Below are 17,964 nucleotides of genomic sequence, written 5' to 3' on the forward strand. Positions count from 1 at the left end.
CAGGTCTGCTCCCCACTCTGCAGTGGGGCTCTCAGGACTGTTGCTCTCCTTTGGTGTTTATAGGGACGAACACAGAGAAGTCTCTTTATCTCCAACTCCTCATTAGGCTCCAACAAATTCTCCTGAGAGACCTCCTAAGGGAGATATCAAGCACCCATCACCTCCCCCAGCTACATGGGTTTTCATAGGCCAGCAGCCATGCTCTTAAATGGCAGAGAAATACAAGTTTCCAGTGAAAAGCTGCAAAGACAGGCATATGTAGATGTGTTTTTGACACTACAGAACCCACAAAGCCATAGAGCTGCAGAGCCACCTCGCCTGCAGCAGTCCTGTCAACCTTATTTCCTAATACCGCTCAACAAGGAGCAGGAAAATATATCCTGGAAATGAGGACAGAAAACAAGGTATCTTGCAGTGAACTCCAGCACCCACAACATCAGTGGCTAGTGTGTTGCTGCAGAAACTGCTCATTCAGTCCTTCAGACCTGCCTGGGTCAAAGCAAACCAGTTTACCTGGAAAGAAAACCTTGAACAACTTGGTTTGTTTGACCCAGAGAAGAAAAGGACTAGAGAACGAATACTACTTCTCCAGTGTGGGAAAGAAAAATACATGGGGGTTGAGAGAAAGCTTCTTACCTTGCTGAGGCCATCAAAGAGCACGTTGAAGTGTGGGAGAATGGAGCCCCTGGCCACCTTGACAATGTTATAGAGGGCTTCGCAAGCGTAGTACCGCAGCCGACTATCGGCATCATTGAAACACGTCAGCACCGGCTCAATCAGCTCCTTCAGGTAGAGTCCAGAGTCCTGGTGGACAGGAGGAGACTGGTTAGTTGAGGACCATGCCACAGGGAGAGGGAAGAGATGGCGCTGCCCTGGAACATACTGCAAAAATTCAGGCCCATAATGGCTTAGTGCACCTATGCTGGATAGGATTTATTAATGAATTTTGAATTTTATTATTGAAATTATTGAATTATATTATTCAGGTACAGTGACAGTCACCTGAGAAATTGTTTCAGGGGAGTCTATACCAGCAACTAAAGTGATTACTGCAGCTGTACTTGGCTGGTTTTGATTCCCACAGATGCACAAGACATTTGGGCAGTTATTCACCACCCACTCCCAGCACCTTACAAATCAAGAGGGGCTGCCTCCCCCAGCATGCCCTTCATCTCTGCTGGAGACTGGTCCACACAGAAATCTGTCCCTGCCTCTCTGCCCCGCAGGCAGGAGACGACGCAGGTCCCCAACAAAGCCAGTGGTCACCAACCCTTGCAGCAGTCAGCCGGCAGCCAGGATTTATCCCACTCTGCTCGCTGGTTTTGGCGTAAGCCCACCGATGTTTCCAGGACCAGGGGGAACATCCCAGACAGCAACAGATCAAGCCCACCTGCACCTTCAGCTAAGCAAAGAAACCCTTGGTCTGTTGGGCTACTCTTTGTAATGTCAAGAGTTGGGGAGCACAGAGGAGCTGGTGATACGCTCTTCACAAAAAGAAAGACAACCGGCAGCCCCAAAGCACCTTCCTGCCCTGTTGTCTCCAGAAACACCAACTCAACCGTGGTCCCAGCTACCAGAAGAGGAGCAGCTTCAGCCTGTGCAGCTGCTTATAGATAAGGAGATACAACAGCTTGCGGAGTTACGGTGGACACATCTGTTGAATGAAGTGACTATGGCACTGATTCCCAGGCAAGATTCATATTACATGCTTAAGTTTGTCCTCCTGCACTGCGGAAGGGCCACACTAGGCTAACCCTGACTGCTCAGAAGCAAAATATAGTCATTAATGAGGTTGCTCCCCAGCCCAAAAGTCTTCTGCTTGAAGGATTGTCGTGGTTTAACCCCAGCCAGCAACTAAACACCACGCAGCCGCTCACTCACTCCCCCCCACCCAGTGGGATGGGGGAGAAAATCGGGAAAAGAAGCAAAACCCGTGGGTTGAGATAAGAACGGTTTAATAGAACAGAAAAGAAGAAACTAATAATGATAATGATAACACTAATAAAATGACAACAGCAATAATAAAAGGATTAGAATGTACAAATGATGCGCAGTGCAATTGCTCACCACCTGCCGACCGACACCCAGCTAGTCCCTGAGCAGCGATTCCCTGCCCCCACTTCCCCGTTCCTATACTAGATGGGACGTCACATGGTATGGAATACCCCATTGGCCAGTTTGGGTCAGGTGCCCTGGCTGTGTCCTGTGCCAACTTCTTGTGCCCCTCCAGCTTTCTCGCTGGCTGGGCATGAGAAGCTGAAAAATCCTTGACTTTAGTCTAAACACTACTGAGCAACAACTGAAAACATCAGTGTTATCAACATTCTTCGCATACTGAACTCAAAACATAGCACAGTACCAGCTACTAGGAAGACAGTTAACTCTATCCCAGCTGAAACCAGGACAAGGATTCACCAGCACAGCAGGAGTTTCAGACAAACCCAGAGGTGGAAGCAGAATGTTAGCTTGTTTTGAAGTTAAAAACCCCCTACTTTGGGGAAACAGGCTGGCATTTCCTGAGTGTCTAGCAAAGGAGATGGTAAGAAAATCAACAATGTGCAGACTAGCAGATTAAAGAGCTCACTTCCAAGTTTTATCAGTGCCTCTCAAGGCCACCAAAACCAACTCCATCCCCCAAAGCCAGCTGCACGGAGTGCCTGCCCCTGCACTGTGCAGGAAGAGAAGATGGGTTACGTGCCTGGGCTGAGGGCAGAGCAGAGCATTGCTCATCCCAGGAAGGAGGGTTTCACAAAGAGATTCTGCATTTTAACAAGAGGATGAAGACAGGAGCACTGCTCAGAAGCTACCGGCCACCAGTGTAAAGGTGGTTAACGTAAAAGCCGTAAGGCTTCAAAGCATCTGCTCAGACCGATCATGACTCTCATTACAAGGGGAATAAATTAATTAAAATCTACCTCGTAGCTCTTCCAACAGCCTGCTCTTCCCTAGCCCTCTGCTTTCTTTGACATACACCTTACTATGGACCAGAATGACTCCTTCCCTTGCAGGTGCTTTCAAAAAACCAGCCGCATGGTTTGACTCAAAAGCCCAATGGAGCCATGAGCCTGCAGAGTCTGTGCTCCCCTCCATGGGGATCTGGATGCTCTGGCATAGCCCTGGAGGCAACTTACTGAGCTTGTTCTTGTTAATGAGAGAAAAGTTATAGAGAAAGACATTAACTGGGACAGAAATCAGGCAACTTCCCACACAAGGGGCATCGATATAACACCTCCAGAACAGGACCGAGCAATCCACACATTCAGCAAGTAAAACTTCTGCTGAGCCCAACAGAAAGCTACTAGCTCAGGCTAATGCAGCTTGGCACTTTACACCGCTTGCTTACTTTGACTATGACTCTGCCACCCTTTGGCCCAAACCTTGGCCCTGCTTCCCAAAGGCCCTGCCCGCACTGCTGGAACCAGTTGAGCTAGGGGGGAGAGAAGGAAGGGCTGCAACTCTTCTCAGCTCTGTTAACACAAATTAGTACCCAACCTGCTGAGTCTAGTCCAGCTGCTAGAGACAGAGAATGGACAGATGCAGTTAAACCACACCTAGGGAGCTACCAAGATGCGATCCAGGCCACTAAGTGCTCCTGTGTCCAAAGGATGTGGCTGGGCATATTGAGGAACCTCAAATACAACCCAGCCATATGCTGCAATGCAGGGAGGGAGCCAGGGAGCTGCAGGGCCACCAGCCTGAGTCTTCCCATCACGCTGACCCAGGAGGAACTGTTGTTCTCCCGCCATAACCCACAGAAACCAAAAAAACCCACCTGCACCTACCTTGCCCAGGGCGATGGAGCAAGCGGCCAGGCCAATGAGTCCCCCTTTCCGGCTGTGGGGGTGCTGGGACAGTGCAAACTCCTGTGACAGGATCTGGATCACGTGTTTGATTTGAGACGTGTTGTTCTGAGCCACAAACTCTCGCACCAGCCTGGGGAGAGAAGAGGAAAGTACCCAGGGGGCTTTAGGTTCAGCCTGATACAAATGCTCGGGGGCTTGGCTCCCTGCGGCTGTCAGAAACAGGGACGTTTAGCCACAACAAATGCCAGAGAAAGCAGTACCTAAACAGGGAACACTGAAGGAACCCACAAGTGAGACCAGAGCTCTCTCCTCCTCCCCTCTCACATCCACAGTGGCTCGCTGCCCTCCTACTGCTCCCAGCCTACAACCTTCTACACCATTCATGAACTCCCAGCGCAGGATGGACTCTCAAGACCCACCTCAAGCTGTGTGAGACCACCAGGTCTTCAAACACCCTCTCCAACAGGGAGGGTTATGGGGGTCATTTATCCCCAACACAGCACAAGACGGCAGCAGAGAACTGCTCAGCAGGCACCAGAAGCGCTGGTGGCTCAGCAGGGAATTGTTGTCCACCACGCCCATGCCCAGCACTAAGATTTTGGACCTTTCCAGCCACCACACATCGCTTCAGCTAATATTCCACGTATTTAAATATACTACTAATAGTGTATTTAAATATACTCTTAAACAGCACAAACCTTAACAAAAAAACCACAAGGTTTCCGTATGCACTACCTCCTCCTCCTCCCCAAAAACTTGCAGCTCGTTACCCAGAGATATTTAACGCATCAGCTGTGCTTAAATGAAGAGACCTGTTACACCGCCAGCCTACACAACTGCTTCAAGGTCCCGGGTCACCCAACCAGCCCTTCAGCCCCAGCTCCCCTGTGGCAGAGCCACTGGCCAGCCAGGGAGGCTCAGGCAGCTGTGCAGGCAGCTGTGCAGGCAGCTGTAGCATTGGTGGTTCAGTGGTAGAATTCTCGCCTGCCACGCGGGAGGCCCGGGTTCGATTCCCGGCCAATGCAGCACTGTTTTTCCCCTTTTTTCTTTGACTTCTATCCATAATGTGGACACAGGAACCTCAAAAATCTCAACCTAAATAAGGATCTTTACCTTAACCTTCAATGAAGGTGCAAAAGCTTCCGCTACCTAACTCCATACGTGTTTTTTTCTCTGGCACTATATTGAGTCTCACATTATCCTCTCCCAGATAGGAACCACCAGCCCATCACCCACTTTATAATCTAGGAAAGTCATTATAGAAGATGTTTATGAACATTCTCCCCCAAAATGATTAATGCCAGCTCTGTTCTCACCCTGCTCTGAGCAAAGCAGCTGCCCCCTTTCTTCCCGGGGGCACTACACAGCCTCCCCCTTGCTCTCCCCACACCAAAGCCGAGTTCTCCAACAGTTACAGCCCAACCCACTCTCACAAACTGCTGCTTTAGGGCAAATGGCTCCATCTCCAGTCCCACCCCAGCAGCAGGCTCCAGCACAGACTGTCAGGGTGATCCTTTTACTACCTAGATTTAACAGACAGAGCTTTGTTTGAACAGGAATAACTTTACAGACTTCCTTCAAGAGTTTAAAGATTTAACTAACAAGACAAAAAGCAGCGAAAAGCAATGTACAGGATCAGAGAGTCTGCAAGCAGCAGGAGCTGCTCCCACATTACTGGCCAGAGGACGAGAAAGTACCTGAGCTGAGAGGCAGCGAGTCCCTCCTCACTTAATGCCATAGACATGGGAGAGATGCTGCTGGTGCTATTCTGTGATGGGTTTTAGCTGATCTAAACCCGTGTATCTGTAGAAAAGCTGGCCCTTGCCTTCCTCCTCCTTATACCCTTCCCAAACTGGGCTTCCAGCTTGATCGGCTAAACCGCCTGACCCCAAATCAGACTTCGGTTGGTATAAGCCAACCACAAAACCCTAATCCTGGGGCAGAATAAATCAGAGCAGAGCTGCTTGGATAAGACAAGGAGTATCAGCCCTCACAGCAGCAGCAAAGGGACAATTCTTAAGTATCCCTGAGGCTAGAATTATGAGGACAGACGGCACATCTGCCGCAACACACCCTTAAGAAACTATTCCTATAAAGAAGGAAAAAAATAAGGGAAAGGTAGACACACAGATCAGAAGAAGGACCTGGCAGGCTTGGGTTTGTACCTGAGCAAACACCCAATCCCAAAACCCGTTTTTCTCTGCTGCCCACGTACACCCTCCCACGCAGGACCATCCACGTTCCAGGCACATGGTTCCCACCCCACATCCCTCCCATGTATCCCGCCGAGCCCTCAGCAGAGTGGCTCCATCCCCACGTCACCGGCTGCCAAGAGTGGCTCGCTGCTCCCCTTGCAGGCTCACCGTAGCCGCATCTCCCACGCAAAACTCACCCTCCGGCTCGGATCATCGCTCCCAGCCTTGTGCTGTGCTGTCCCCTGAGGGGATGCTTTGGATCTCCTCCATGAGTTGAGCTGTCAGGCAGTGCCCAGGGAGAACGCAGTCCCTCCCAGGCAAAGCCGTGGACCAGCGCAGCACAAAGCACCCAGACCAGCACAGTGAGAGCGAGAAGACGTGCAGAGAATGTGTACGGGCAACACTAGAGGGGGCACAGCCATACCAGCAGACCCTTGTCTGCGATGCTCTGAAATGAAGGCCTGAGCTCTGCCAAAACAGCAGCAATGCAAGAAGAACTAAAGGCAACACCCAATGGCCAGGGGTGACAGCAGGTGCTTCCCACTTCTGCAGCTGGGACGAGCTCGGGTGAGAGACCTTGAGGGAGATGTGAAATGCCACCACGAGGTGATGAACCCAGGCTGATGTGAGACGGGCGCTGGATGATGGGCACAGCCGCCCCAGCGCCGGCCTGCTGCCCCCGTTGCGGCTCCTGCCCGCTGCCCAATGAGACCCTCGTGTCCCCCTACCACGGTCAGGGCTCGGCACAGAAGCGACCCCCTCCACGAGCATCGCAGAAGAGCAAGTATGGCATTTCCAGCAAGTTTCTAAATTTACGCTACTCGCATGTCGCACGGTGCTGCGCAATGGCACCGGGGACCCACCGTCAGACCGGGCTTTCCACAAGGGGCTCGCGGGCACAGCTCCTGCCCTGGGACACGGGCCCTGAACCAGCGGGTCCCTGCTTGCATCCAGAAGCTGACAGGCTCGGAGTTAAACTTCATCGACCAGTGCCGTGGGGATGGGAAACACGGAGTAGCTCTGGGGGAGAGCCCCTCCTACCTGGGCACTGCCCAGGTCGCTGTCCCCTGACAGGGTCACTGTGCTACCTGGGTCCCCTCCCTGGACTCCGGGGCCTGCAGCCCCCGAGTGCCCCTGACCCCCCGGCGTGCCCCCTTCCACCGGACCCCCCCAGTTCCCCCTAGGTGACCTCCTCCCCCGGGCCCTCCGGGTCCCCGCGGGGTGACCCCCACCCCCGAAGGCCCCAGCTCCCACCGGGGAGCCGGCCCGGTCCCCTCCCGCGCCCGGGCCCACGGTGCACGGCGGGACCCCCCCCCCCACCCCTCCCCGAGGGGCCGGGCCGGCCTCCCCCCCCCGCCCCCGGTTCGCTGGCGTAGCCCAAGGCGGCACCGCCCCCGTTCCTCTCCCGGCTCCTGGCGGCCCCCCGCCCCTCCCGGTTCTCACTTCTCGATCTCGAGGGCCGCCACCTTCCTCTTCTCGTAGAGCTTGTCGTTCAGCGCCCGCACCACGCTGGGCGCCAGCGGCGCCAGGTCCCGCTCCGCGTTCATGGCCCCGCCGCGCCCCCCGCGACCCTGCTGCCGCCGCCGCCGCCGCCACCGGCGGCCACGTGACCCCGTCCGGCCGGTCCGCCCACGTGATCCCACCGCCACGCTGCAGAGCGCCCCCGGGCGGCGCGGAGGCCGCCCCGTACCGGCTCGACCGGACCAGCTGCTCCGGGGGTGGGGGGTTGGGCGCTGGGTTTATTCCAAACCGACCGCGACAGCGTTAATCGCCCTCGGGGTTTATTAACGAACGCCCACTGTGAGGGGCTCCCGGGGGGGCACCGGTCACTTGTGAGGCGGGAGGCCCCTGAGGTAGTAGACCCAGGAGACACCTGCCCCCCCGGGGCAGGAGACCACCATCTTGCTGGTGACAGGGGCCCCGTCGGAGGCCGGGCCGCCCTGGAAGGAGACGGTGATGAAGGTGGTCTTCTTGGCACGCAAGCTGTCGGGGGCCCTGACGGTGAAGGCCGGGTGCTCCACCGTGTACTGGAAGGCGGTGGGGTGGAGGAAGATGTTTTTGAAGGGGATGGAGGTGGTGCCGCCGGCCTTGATGAGGAAGGGGCCTTGGGGCTTGGGCAGGAGGGCGAGGCCGAAGAGGGGGATGCTGTACTCCCCTCCAAGCGGGGAGGCGAGCTGCAGCGTGGCCCTGGCTTCGCCCAGCTGGCAGGGCTCGTAAGTCACCTCCACGCTCACCTCCGAGCCCCTCGGGCCGGCAGGGGCCACGCTGATGGTTTTCTCCGTCTGGAAGTCAGCGCAGTTGGTCTGCAGAGGGAAGAGAAAAGACCATGGAGGTGGGGGGGATCACAAAAGCAGAACCAGCACATTGGGAAGAAACCAACAGTCCCCTGCCGTCACGCTGGCCGGGGTCCCTTTCCCCTGCCTGTACTGCATCTGTCCCACCCACACCATACCCCTGGTGAGTGCCCATGATGGATGGCCATAAGCACTGTCCAAACACGCCGAGCAGGGACAACCCTGCACCCAGAGACCTTACTGCCAGAGCTGGGGTTTAAGGTGGAAGTCCAGGCACCATGGAACCTGCAAAAGCAGCTCCAACACAGGCAGCAGAGAGGGGTCTGCAAGCGAGGACAGTCCAGCTGGGGACAAGCCCAGCATTAGTGGGAGGACCCCCAGGCTCACATGGCCACCCCAGCTATGCCAGGCCAAGCCAGAAGGGCAGGATCCCTCGATGGAGAGGGCTGATGCTGGCCAGATGAGCTGCCTCCCAGCAAGAGCCCAGGGCAGGCTGGGGTCACCTGGAGAAGGTAGTCGGTCTTCTGCCGGGCGTAATTCATGATTTTGGTGGTGATGGTCTGACTAGAGCCCAGCATGGTGCAGAAGTAGAGGGGCTTCTCCGGCCTGCTTGTGGTGGCTTTCAGGTGCAGGTTGTAGTAGAAAGAACCCAAGTCGCTGCTTTGGAGCACCAGGTGCCCAGTGCTCTCACCCATTTTCATGGGCTGGTACTCAAAGACAAGGTCAGCCTGAGAGGAACGAATGGAAAAGCCACTGGGGTCAGGCAGAGACGGGGAAGGCAGGGCCTGGGATGGGGGAAATCGGTCCCTGGTGTGCTCACACAGTGCCGGAAGGTAGACCAGCACCCTCCCTCACTCCAGCTCCCTCTCTCTGGGGCGGAGCCTTGCTGCATCTGGGGGTCAGTTCATCTGGGGGACCATCCCCAACAGCTGAGAGCCCTCCAGCACCATCCCAGAAGCTTCCCACCCTAAAATACCCCTATACTCCCCCAGTGCACACAACAGCTCCTCTCAATCCAGGCTGCAAACACCCTGCCAGTGGGGTGAAGCATGCACTGCAGCCACTCTAAACTGAAAACAGCCATACTAAATAAGGAGCATGTGGCACAAGGACCTGCCACGCAAGGCCTGATGGGAGCGTATCACAAGGGGTAGCATGGCAGACTCCACCAGCACAGGGTGATTCCCACTAGGGATATCCTTAGACACTGCTTCCCCTCCAGATTATTAGCAAGTGGGAGCTGTCACCATTGGGAAGAAGCCCCAGATGGTTCATGTAGGGCATCACCCTTCAAGAGCATCCACTCCCAGAAAGGCTGCAGGGAGAGGAGAACATACTGGACAAGCTTTGCTCCTACCTCTGACTCCGCAGGCACAGTGAAATGCGGGGGAACATTGATGTCAGGCACTTTGCAATCTATGGCAAACATCACTGGGACAGGCAGAGGGTTGTCCACCTTGACGGTGGAGGACACTCTCTGCCGAACAGCAGTGGTAATTTCAACAGTGCTGATGGGTCCCGAAGGGGTGGCCTTGAAAGTCAGCATGTAGAACAAGTACTCCTCGGTCACCTCATTGAGGAAGGTCACCTGAATCAGAGAAAAAGGAATCGCTGGTCATTCTGCACATAAAAATATACCAGCTGTGCTAAGCCAGCCCTACTTCCAAGAACAGCCATAAGCAGCCACCTAGATAAAGTGCAAGACCGGGGAAAGCATGTGTGGTATTTCTATTTGATACTCTCCCAATTGCCCATTGCTTCCAGCTCACCAATGTCCTGACCCACCTGTGCTTAGCAGCCCACACTGGGACCCTCACAAAGAGACTCACACGTGAGTGGGGTGTGTGGAGAGATGCCTGCTGTTCAGGACCCACCTAGGACACCTACAAGCCCACCAGTGCGCACATGGAGATATGAAAACAGGTGTGTAGCTTTTCAGTAAGCCAGCAGCTCCTTGAAAGGCCCTACAGCCTGGTGTCCACACTCACCATTGTGTTAAAGACTCCTTCCTTGTAGGAAAGGAACGTGAGCTTGTAGTCCTTCTTGGCAGAGCCTGGCACATCAATGTATTCCAGCCCCTGCAGCAGAGACCTGCTTTCCAGGTTTTCTGGTTTGAGTATATCCACTACCACAAGGAACCTGTGGGTGAGAAGGATGCAGTGAAGGTCAATGGAAAGGACTCCCACAGGATACCCATAGTGTGGGGGGTAAAACACAGTCCCTCTCATCCTCAATGCCTCAGGCAGAGGGAGCCAGATCTCATCCACCTTGGAGGAAAGCCCTCCAGGATGGGTCTCCATAGGCAGAACGTGGGTAGCATGATCCCAGACACCAATAGCCAGAAATGGCCAAGGAGAGTGAAAAGCTTGCAGGAAGGAGCTTCCAGGTAGTGGGAAGCTCTTCCTTGTACTGCTGCAGGGATTGCTGATGGGAGAAGACTTCCTGGGCCAGACTCACCTCTGTGGTCTGTTCAGCCAGTTGGAGACAGGGATGAGCTCAGTGTAGGAAGTCCTACACGGTACCTGCCGGAAAATGGACCCTGAACACTTTGGGGCCTCAGCAGTTCCTTGCAGGAGGTAGTATAAGCCTGTCCCATCTGGCAATGGGAAGAAGATAGAGCCCTAGAAGACAAGAAATAGGATAAGTGAGCTCTCCTGCTCTCTGTCTGGACCAGTTACTGGCTCTCAAGCACACCTGGACTCTCCCATGTCTCAGGCTGTCCCTTGAGCAGCTTTGAGCAAGTCCAGCTGGCAGAGCTGTGACTGTAGCCCTGCGTCCTGCACAGGTGGAGATGGCAACATCGTAGCAGCTCAGGCTGGCACAGCTACAGGACACAGTGAGACAAGGGGAGTCAAAAGAATCTCAGTAGACATAATAAAGGGGGATGAGAGATGATGTTTAGCGCTTACATTGTTGAAATTAGCTGAGGCAAAGACAGTCTTTGATAAGAAGAGCTGGTCCCAAGGACCAGCCAATGAGGTAGATACAGTTCCTGATAAGAAGCAGGAGCAGGCCCCAAGAGCCAGCTAAGACTGGTCTTGCGGCTTGGGTGAATACCAAGAAATCACTGAGCCTGCGCAAGAAAAAAGGTTACTAGCGGTGACGAAGAGGAGTCATCTATCTTCATCTCTGCGACCACCAGACGACCACCATAAAGAGGCACTGCGCAAGCACAGTTGAGAGGAGACTATGGAAATGACCTCTCGGAGCTAATTTTAATATGAAGCGGGGATAGGTCATGCATATGTATAGGCGTATTGTGAATATGTAACACTTGACTGTATAAACTTGAGACAAACTGCCGAGTCCGGTGCGCACGACTTTGGTGGGACTACCCCCCGTGTGGCCCAGTGCTGAATGAACATACCTACTTTACAATCTCACTGATTGTGGAGTCTGTTTTCTGCACATCAACAGAGGCAGCATGTCTGGGCAAAGCAAGGAAACACCGGCCCTGCAGCAGAGCTGGTCTGCCCATTCTAACACTCCTTTACCTGCCTTACTAACTTGGGCACATCAGCTGCCAGTCCCGTGCTTGTGCATAGCTGTGGTAAGGGGCTGGCAGTCCCTGCTAAGCTTGACTGCCCTGGCAGTGCCAGGATTAGCCCCAACATTACTGCCAAGAGAACAGCCTGTAAGCTAACGCAGCAGGGTCCCACCAGCCAGGGTGGGCCATGAAAAGTTTGTATCCAGTAGTCATTTCAGGTGCCAGTGGGTCATAGCCACCTGCCCTGTGGCATCTCCTCTGCCTCCAGAGCAGCTGAAAACTGCAGGACTCTTCATGCAGGGCTGTACATTAAAGAGATACTGAGCATATGCAACGCTACAGGGCACAGATCTGCTGTGCACCCTGGAGACTGAGCCCAGAAGTCTCTAGCCTCCACTCTTGCCCTGGCCTAAATTGTGGCTTAGTGTAAGATCAGCTGGAGCAGGACAACGGGCAGGTGCCTGACACCAACCTCCAGCACCCCAGAACCGTTCTGAATTGACCCCCTTGATTTGAGAGCTTGTCCCTGGTGTGTCTCAGAAATACTGTCCATGAAAACAGAGGGGCCAGTCATGCCCCGCCTGCCCAGCTTGAGACCTACAGGAAGGAGTCTTTCCAAAGCTCCCATATTACCCAAGGTGATGTCAAGAGAGATCTTGTCATTTCCCACCTGACTGTTCAAGGCAAGGGAGGCACTGTGAAATAGCATGGCATCTTCGCCCCTCTTGTTCCCTGCCTGCTGCAAAAGGGCAGTGCTGGCAGAAGTGGTCGTGCCCAGGGCTTGGGGAGCCTGTGCAGCCTAGAGGGCTAAGCATGGGCGTCTCTGAGCCCCCTGGGCTGCACAGGCAGTGACCAAGAGCTGCACAGAACAAACTTCATTTCCTGGACCTTCAGAAAACCTGGCTTTTTGGGTTAGCTGCTCCAATACTTTTAGCCCAGACTTCCCACCTGAACTTTCCTTACACCTGGCCTCTAGCCACGAAGAAACCTAGCTTCCAACATAGGATCCCAGAATAATTTCAGTTCATAGGGGACCTCTGAAGGTCATCTTGTCCAACCGCTTGCCCAAAGCAGGGTGAGCTATGACGGTCACGCTATGAGGGTCAGCATGCTGGCACAGCTCACATACCTGATGCTTCTTGTTCTCCGAGCTCATGGTTAGGGGTTTGTAAGTGATCTTGTAGGGCTTGTTTTGTTGATTGGCCTCTAGATGGAAAAATTCAGGCCCTTTCCAGTGTTCCCCTTCAATGACAGGTTGCACGGTCCAGGCCTCATTGCTTGGGTTGGACAGGAGGATAGTCTGGCTGTGCTTCTCACGCACGTCGCATGTGAAAGTCAGTGTCTGCAACAGAGGAGCACAGAGACTGCTTGGTCATACTGAGGAATCCTTTCCACTCAGACTCTGACTAGCTCGATGCACAGGGAGCAGCTTTTCCTCGTCATATGCAAAATTGCCATTTGAGCCATAACTTTTGGTGTAAATCAAGTTGTCAGTTCTTAGAGGAGAGGAATCAGTCTTTTGCATGCTGGGTGAAGGGGGCTGCTGCCTCACAAGGAAGGGCAAAAGAAAATGGGAAGTCCTGGAAGGGTATCTTTCCTGTGCAAGGACAAGACCTGCAGCTGCACAACCCCTTTGTGGGCAGGCTGAAGAACAGCTCTGGGTTCTCTTTTGGGAGCAAAAGCCAACACCCCCCAGCTGCACCCTCCTGCAATGCCTGTGAAAGCCAGTAGTCCTCCACACTACATCCCTGTGCCCCAGAAGCTGGATGCAGACGCCTTGCCCACTCCTAGTGCTGAATGTCCTCCCCTGCCCTGACAGGGAGAAAAAGTGTGGCTGCGGGTGCAGTATTGTGGGTATAGCAGTGTGGCTCTGTGGGGAGGGTCTCAGAAGAGCCCTGCAGGGTGTCCCCATGGCAGGGGTGCTGCAATGCAGAGCCAGGACAGCTGAGGTGGTAGCTGGAGAAGCAGCACCTTTAACAGGGGAGAAAGGCAATTCCAGGCCTCAGAAATTTTGGGAATCCTGCCCAGTGGTTTTCTCAGCTTTCTAGGTTACCCAGGCAGGATAACAGGCAGGAGTGAGTCTACGCACATAAATGTCCTCCAGTCCCTGCCCTGGGAGAGATGTGGTGCAAATGGTGGGGTAAGGGGGGGACCCATCCTGCCTCTGCTCTGGTTACCTCTTTGGTCACCGGGGTCTCCATGCAGCATCCTGCCAGTGTAAGCCTGAGCGGCTCACTGCCCTGGACGAAGCACTGCAGGCCCTCGTACTGGATAGCATGGCTCAGCTTAGAGGGGCGGAAGGTCACAATGAAGGGGACATCCATTCCTGGGGAGATGTAACCCTTTGTGGGGCTGATGGAGAAATCTGGCTTGAAGCTCTCGATGTCCCACTTAAACCTTGCGAAGGAAAGCACAATGACAGAAAGAAAGGATTAGCAACCAGGAGGCTGCAAACACAGTGTGCTGTACCTAATCCTCTTGTGGGCTTTTCCACAGGATCTCAGGCATGGTGCTGAGCCACCTGGCAATAAGGCTTCAGGCTGGGCAGGACTCAGCTGCACCCATCTGTAAACAAGCCTTTGGTTGTATGCCTTGCTAACTTCCAGGGCCTGATTGCATAGCCTTGGCTGCACGGCTCTCCACTGGGATGGAAAAGCAGAGGGGAACTATCTGAGCAAGCTACAGCTCCATGCAACTCTCATCCAAGCTCTCAGCCCTCAGAGAGAACAGGGTTCTGCATTACCTGACTCCTATGTCGCCCATATTCTGCATGATGATGCGCTGGGATGTGTAGCTCTGCTGCACCACCGCTCCAAAGCTGAGGTGATCCTGGTCCAAGCTCACATGGATGCCCTGGCAGGAGCCCTGCACCATGAAGAGGGAGCGCACCAGGCCATTGCACTCCAACATCACTTCTTCGGTGAACAGCTGGATGCGGTGTTTTGGGGAGAAGGTCACCTCCACTTTACAGGTGTCTCCTTTGGGCTTCAGACTTAGTTCATTGGTGGGGTTCAAGCAGAGAACCTGCCCAAAGAAATGAGTGGAGACTACTTCATCTGGCAACCGAGCTGTGAATCCTCCATCACTAGAGTCAGAGAAGGGTCTTCCAATTCCTGTTCTGTCCTCACCAACATTGCCCCAACATTCCCTCCTATGCATTCCTAAGTACCAAAGGTGTTTTCCTATGATGTGTCCATCTGCCTACAGCGAGCTGAACTATGTCTTCTAAAGTCATTTCACATAAGCTCCAAGAGAGCTGTAACTCTTAGTCTTTAAAGATTCAGCTATCTCCCTTACCTCTCCAGATTTAAAATATATGGTCACATCCTAATGTATGTATCTAAAACAGGTTAGGGGAATTGTACTTTATTCTCACTTCTGGCTATTAGGGGAGGCCTGATGCCTAGCTCAGATGAGGCATTCACATTGCAAGTATCTGCTGGTAGAGCAGTCCCAGCAGGGAGGACAGCATACAATTGTAATTAGCTACTAGCTCCCACCCAGAGCAGCTCATAGCTACCTGTGGGCACACCAAAGTGCTCTCCAGTGAAGGAAGGGCCCTTACCCCAACTTCTTGCAGCTCTGGCATGGTGGACATGAGACTGAGCTTAAAAGTGAGAGGGGCAGCACTGTTGTTTGCTATGGTGACAATCTTCTTCACTGTCTGTCCGATGGAGAGGGCTCCCAGCTTCACAACCTTTCCTTGTGGTTCCACAACATCAACCTGAGGCAGGAGGGATTAATATGAAGTGAAAGGAAAGAAGGAGAAAAGGGTGCCATGAGGGTGGCAGAAAACCAAAACATGGTAGGCTGGGGAAGAGATGAGGAAAATTAGAGAGAAAGCCATGCTGGCTCTCAGACACCTGGGGTTTTAGGATTTGGATTTCATCTCACCTTCATTTCTGTGCCCTTTCCTCGGACCTCAACAGTCTTCTGGCAAAGACCATTGATTTCAAAAGGGATAAGCTCATGGTAAGACGCAACCTCTCTGGGATAGAAAGTGATGGGCACCTCCACTGTCCCTCCTGGGCGTAGGACGTACCCTGGGAAGTCCACCTCCAGGTGAGCAGTGCTGGTGAACAAGCAGTTCAAACTGGCAGAAAGCACAGCAAAGAGGAGCAAAGGTGTCACAAGGCTGTGTGTGCTCAGATGACAACATCAGGGCTACTTAGGGCTCTCCTGCCTCCTCTCCCTGCATCCTCAGGATTTCACCCACAGTGGTCATGAGGACGTGGAGCATGCACATGCTAAGCAAGGGCCAAACGAGTGTGCAGAGAAGGCCTACCTCACATCCTTGTCTGCCTTGTTTGTGATGGCAAGGGTCTGCTGGGCAGGTGGCATCCCAGCGTGGTAGATGAAGCAGGCTCCAAAGTTGAGTCTAGTGGTAGAGAAGTGAACAGTGGGCACTACCACGGTGGCCAGGAACACGCAGGTAAACGTGGGACCCTTGCTGATCTAGTGGGGTGAAAGACAGTATGAGCCAGCTGAAGAGATGGGAACTACAACTGCAAACACCAGAGACGGCTGAGGAAGAAGATGGGGGACAGCTGGCTGCTGTGACAACAAGGAAAAGCAAGTGCCAAAGGACCTTGGAATGGAAATAGAAGGTGGAAGGCTTGGTCTGAGAGGGAAAGGGTTTTTGGAGAGTCATGGCCCTGCTTTGCGCAGCCACGTGCTGAGCAGTGCAGCCACATGCTGGCAGGACTCTTCTGAGCTGTGGGACCCAACTCAGCAGAGGCCTGGCAAGGAGAAACAGCTTCATCTCCATGCACATCTAGGACCCCCCAAATTAGGGGCAGAGAGGGTGTGGGGGATATGTCCTGCCTCAAAAGTGCTTCCCAATGTGGTCCTGGATAAGCACTTATTAAAATATTCCATTCAGAAACTGTCAGACTCTTCATTTCAGCAGCAGGAGCCTCTTTGCCTCAGTCAGGCTCTTTAGTGACAGAGCTCACCCCTAGCTCTGGGCTCCTGCTGCCAAGCTGCTGCATAGGGAAGGCAAAGTTCCCATATTAAATGCTGGTACCTCACCTGCAGCATCAGCTCTACGTCCTTTAAAGAGCACATCTTCTGTGGGTGAAAAGCCAGCTGGGTCTCTGCTTTCCCCTCTGCCTGCACAGCACCCGTCTGAGGGGTGATGGTAAGGACCTGCTTACGGGCTGTGGGGCCGCTCAGTTCCCACGAGAAGGTAAAGCTAAACTTGCCGTTATTGCAGATGCTGAAGATGCGCTTGACATTCTCATTTAGCTGTACCTGTGGGGAGAAGGCAGTGAGGACTAGGGGTTGAAGCACATGCAAAGTGCTGGCTGGTCCAGCAAGTGCTTTTTCCTAACATGCTCCTGCATCTTTTACATTCAGCTAACGACCTGTGTGAAAGATCAATCTCCATCCCTCTAGAGACCCATAAATGAAGAAAAACATTCCCTCTTGTTCAAACGTTATCTGCAGAGCTCCTGGTTAAGGCCCAATCTTGCAGGGCTTTGTGGGGCAAATGTTCAGGGAACCAGTGCTGCTCACCTCCTTGAAATCAATGACATTGGTCTCCTGTGCACTGAGCTCAGTGACACAGCCATCGCCGTCCTCACACCTGACAGACACGTTCATGCTATAGCCGGTGGCCTTGATATTCAAGGAAAGGGGCTGGGTCTTCCTCTTGACATCACACTTGAGGTTGAAGACAGCCTCTCCTTCTAGTGCTGGTGTGAAGAAGACTCTAACAGGAAACCTGCAGAGAGAAGACCCTTTTTGCTCTGTTCACTGTCTCTTAACTTTCTTGGCCCCGCATTGCCTGCTCTATGGGAAAGCAGCTCTGCAACAGCTGTGGTGAGACCCCAGGCCTGGGAGAAACTAGGAACAGCACTCTGCCCTTCCAGGGCCTTCCACTATGGAGCAAGCCCTGGAGACCACTGTTTAGGCTCTGATGATCCCGTGCAATGAAATGGCAGAGGATACCACAACAAGGCAGCAAACCCTGAACTAATGCTTACCTTACTGCCCTGCCCATGTGTTACAGGGCAGCGCCAGGTTGAAGCCCCACTTCTGTCCCAAACACAAAGGAGGGCACTCATAGAGATGCCTAATCTCTCCAATCATATGACAGGGGTAACGTCCTCCCGTGACAGCAGTACAATGTGGGTGCCACCAAACTGCCTTGTTGTAATTTCTGTGGGTAATTTCTATGTAAT

The 17,964-nt window shown here is 53.6% G+C and overlaps 2 protein-coding genes and 1 non-coding gene across 5 annotated transcripts in view; 1 reads left to right on the forward strand and 2 right to left on the reverse strand.

The window, feature by feature from the left end:
• Nucleotides 1–7,581, reverse strand: part of VAC14 (VAC14 component of PIKFYVE complex) — a 65,716-nt gene extending 58,135 nt beyond the window's left edge. The window contains exons 1-3 of the mRNA XM_052796518.1: nt 7,442–7,581; nt 3,783–3,933; nt 637–804 (exon numbers count right to left, since the gene is read on the reverse strand). Of these exons, the coding sequence (XP_052652478.1) occupies nt 637–804; nt 3,783–3,933; nt 7,442–7,545 (423 nt within the window). The 5' untranslated portion in view covers nt 7,546–7,581. The remainder of the gene's footprint in view (nt 1–636; nt 805–3,782; nt 3,934–7,441) is intronic.
• On the forward strand, nt 4,758–4,828 carry TRNAG-GCC (transfer RNA glycine (anticodon GCC)). The gene has a single exon. It is a non-coding gene; the product is annotated as a tRNA-Gly (tRNA).
• Nucleotides 7,582–7,768: 187 nt separating the features above from the next.
• HYDIN (HYDIN axonemal central pair apparatus protein) overlaps nt 7,769–17,964 on the reverse strand; it is a 163,725-nt gene continuing 153,529 nt past the window's right edge. For 2 of the 3 annotated variants that reach the window (XM_052797258.1, XM_052797257.1), the window contains exons 73-85: nt 17,297–17,504; nt 16,811–17,032; nt 16,065–16,234; nt 15,674–15,872; nt 15,345–15,503; nt 14,523–14,803; nt 13,957–14,176; nt 12,909–13,121; nt 10,750–10,913; nt 10,281–10,431; nt 9,650–9,880; nt 8,796–9,020; nt 7,769–8,301 (exon numbers count right to left, since the gene is read on the reverse strand). In XM_052797258.1, coding sequence (XP_052653218.1) covers nt 7,825–8,301; nt 8,796–9,020; nt 9,650–9,880; nt 10,281–10,431; nt 10,750–10,913; nt 12,909–13,121; nt 13,957–14,176; nt 14,523–14,803; nt 15,345–15,503; nt 15,674–15,872; nt 16,065–16,234; nt 16,811–17,032; nt 17,297–17,504 — 2,920 coding nt within the window. In that variant the 3' untranslated portion in view covers nt 7,769–7,824. Of the gene's footprint in view, nt 8,302–8,795; nt 9,021–9,649; nt 9,881–10,280; nt 10,432–10,749; nt 10,914–12,908; nt 13,122–13,956; nt 14,177–14,522; nt 14,804–15,344; nt 15,504–15,673; nt 15,873–16,064; nt 16,235–16,810; nt 17,033–17,296; nt 17,505–17,964 lie in introns of those variants that run through there. The other variant, XR_008236684.1, reaches the window with a different exon arrangement.

The sequence above is a fragment of the Harpia harpyja genome, chromosome 9, assembly GCF_026419915.1.
Source record: "Harpia harpyja isolate bHarHar1 chromosome 9, bHarHar1 primary haplotype, whole genome shotgun sequence".
NCBI lineage: Eukaryota > Metazoa > Chordata > Aves > Accipitriformes > Accipitridae > Harpia > Harpia harpyja.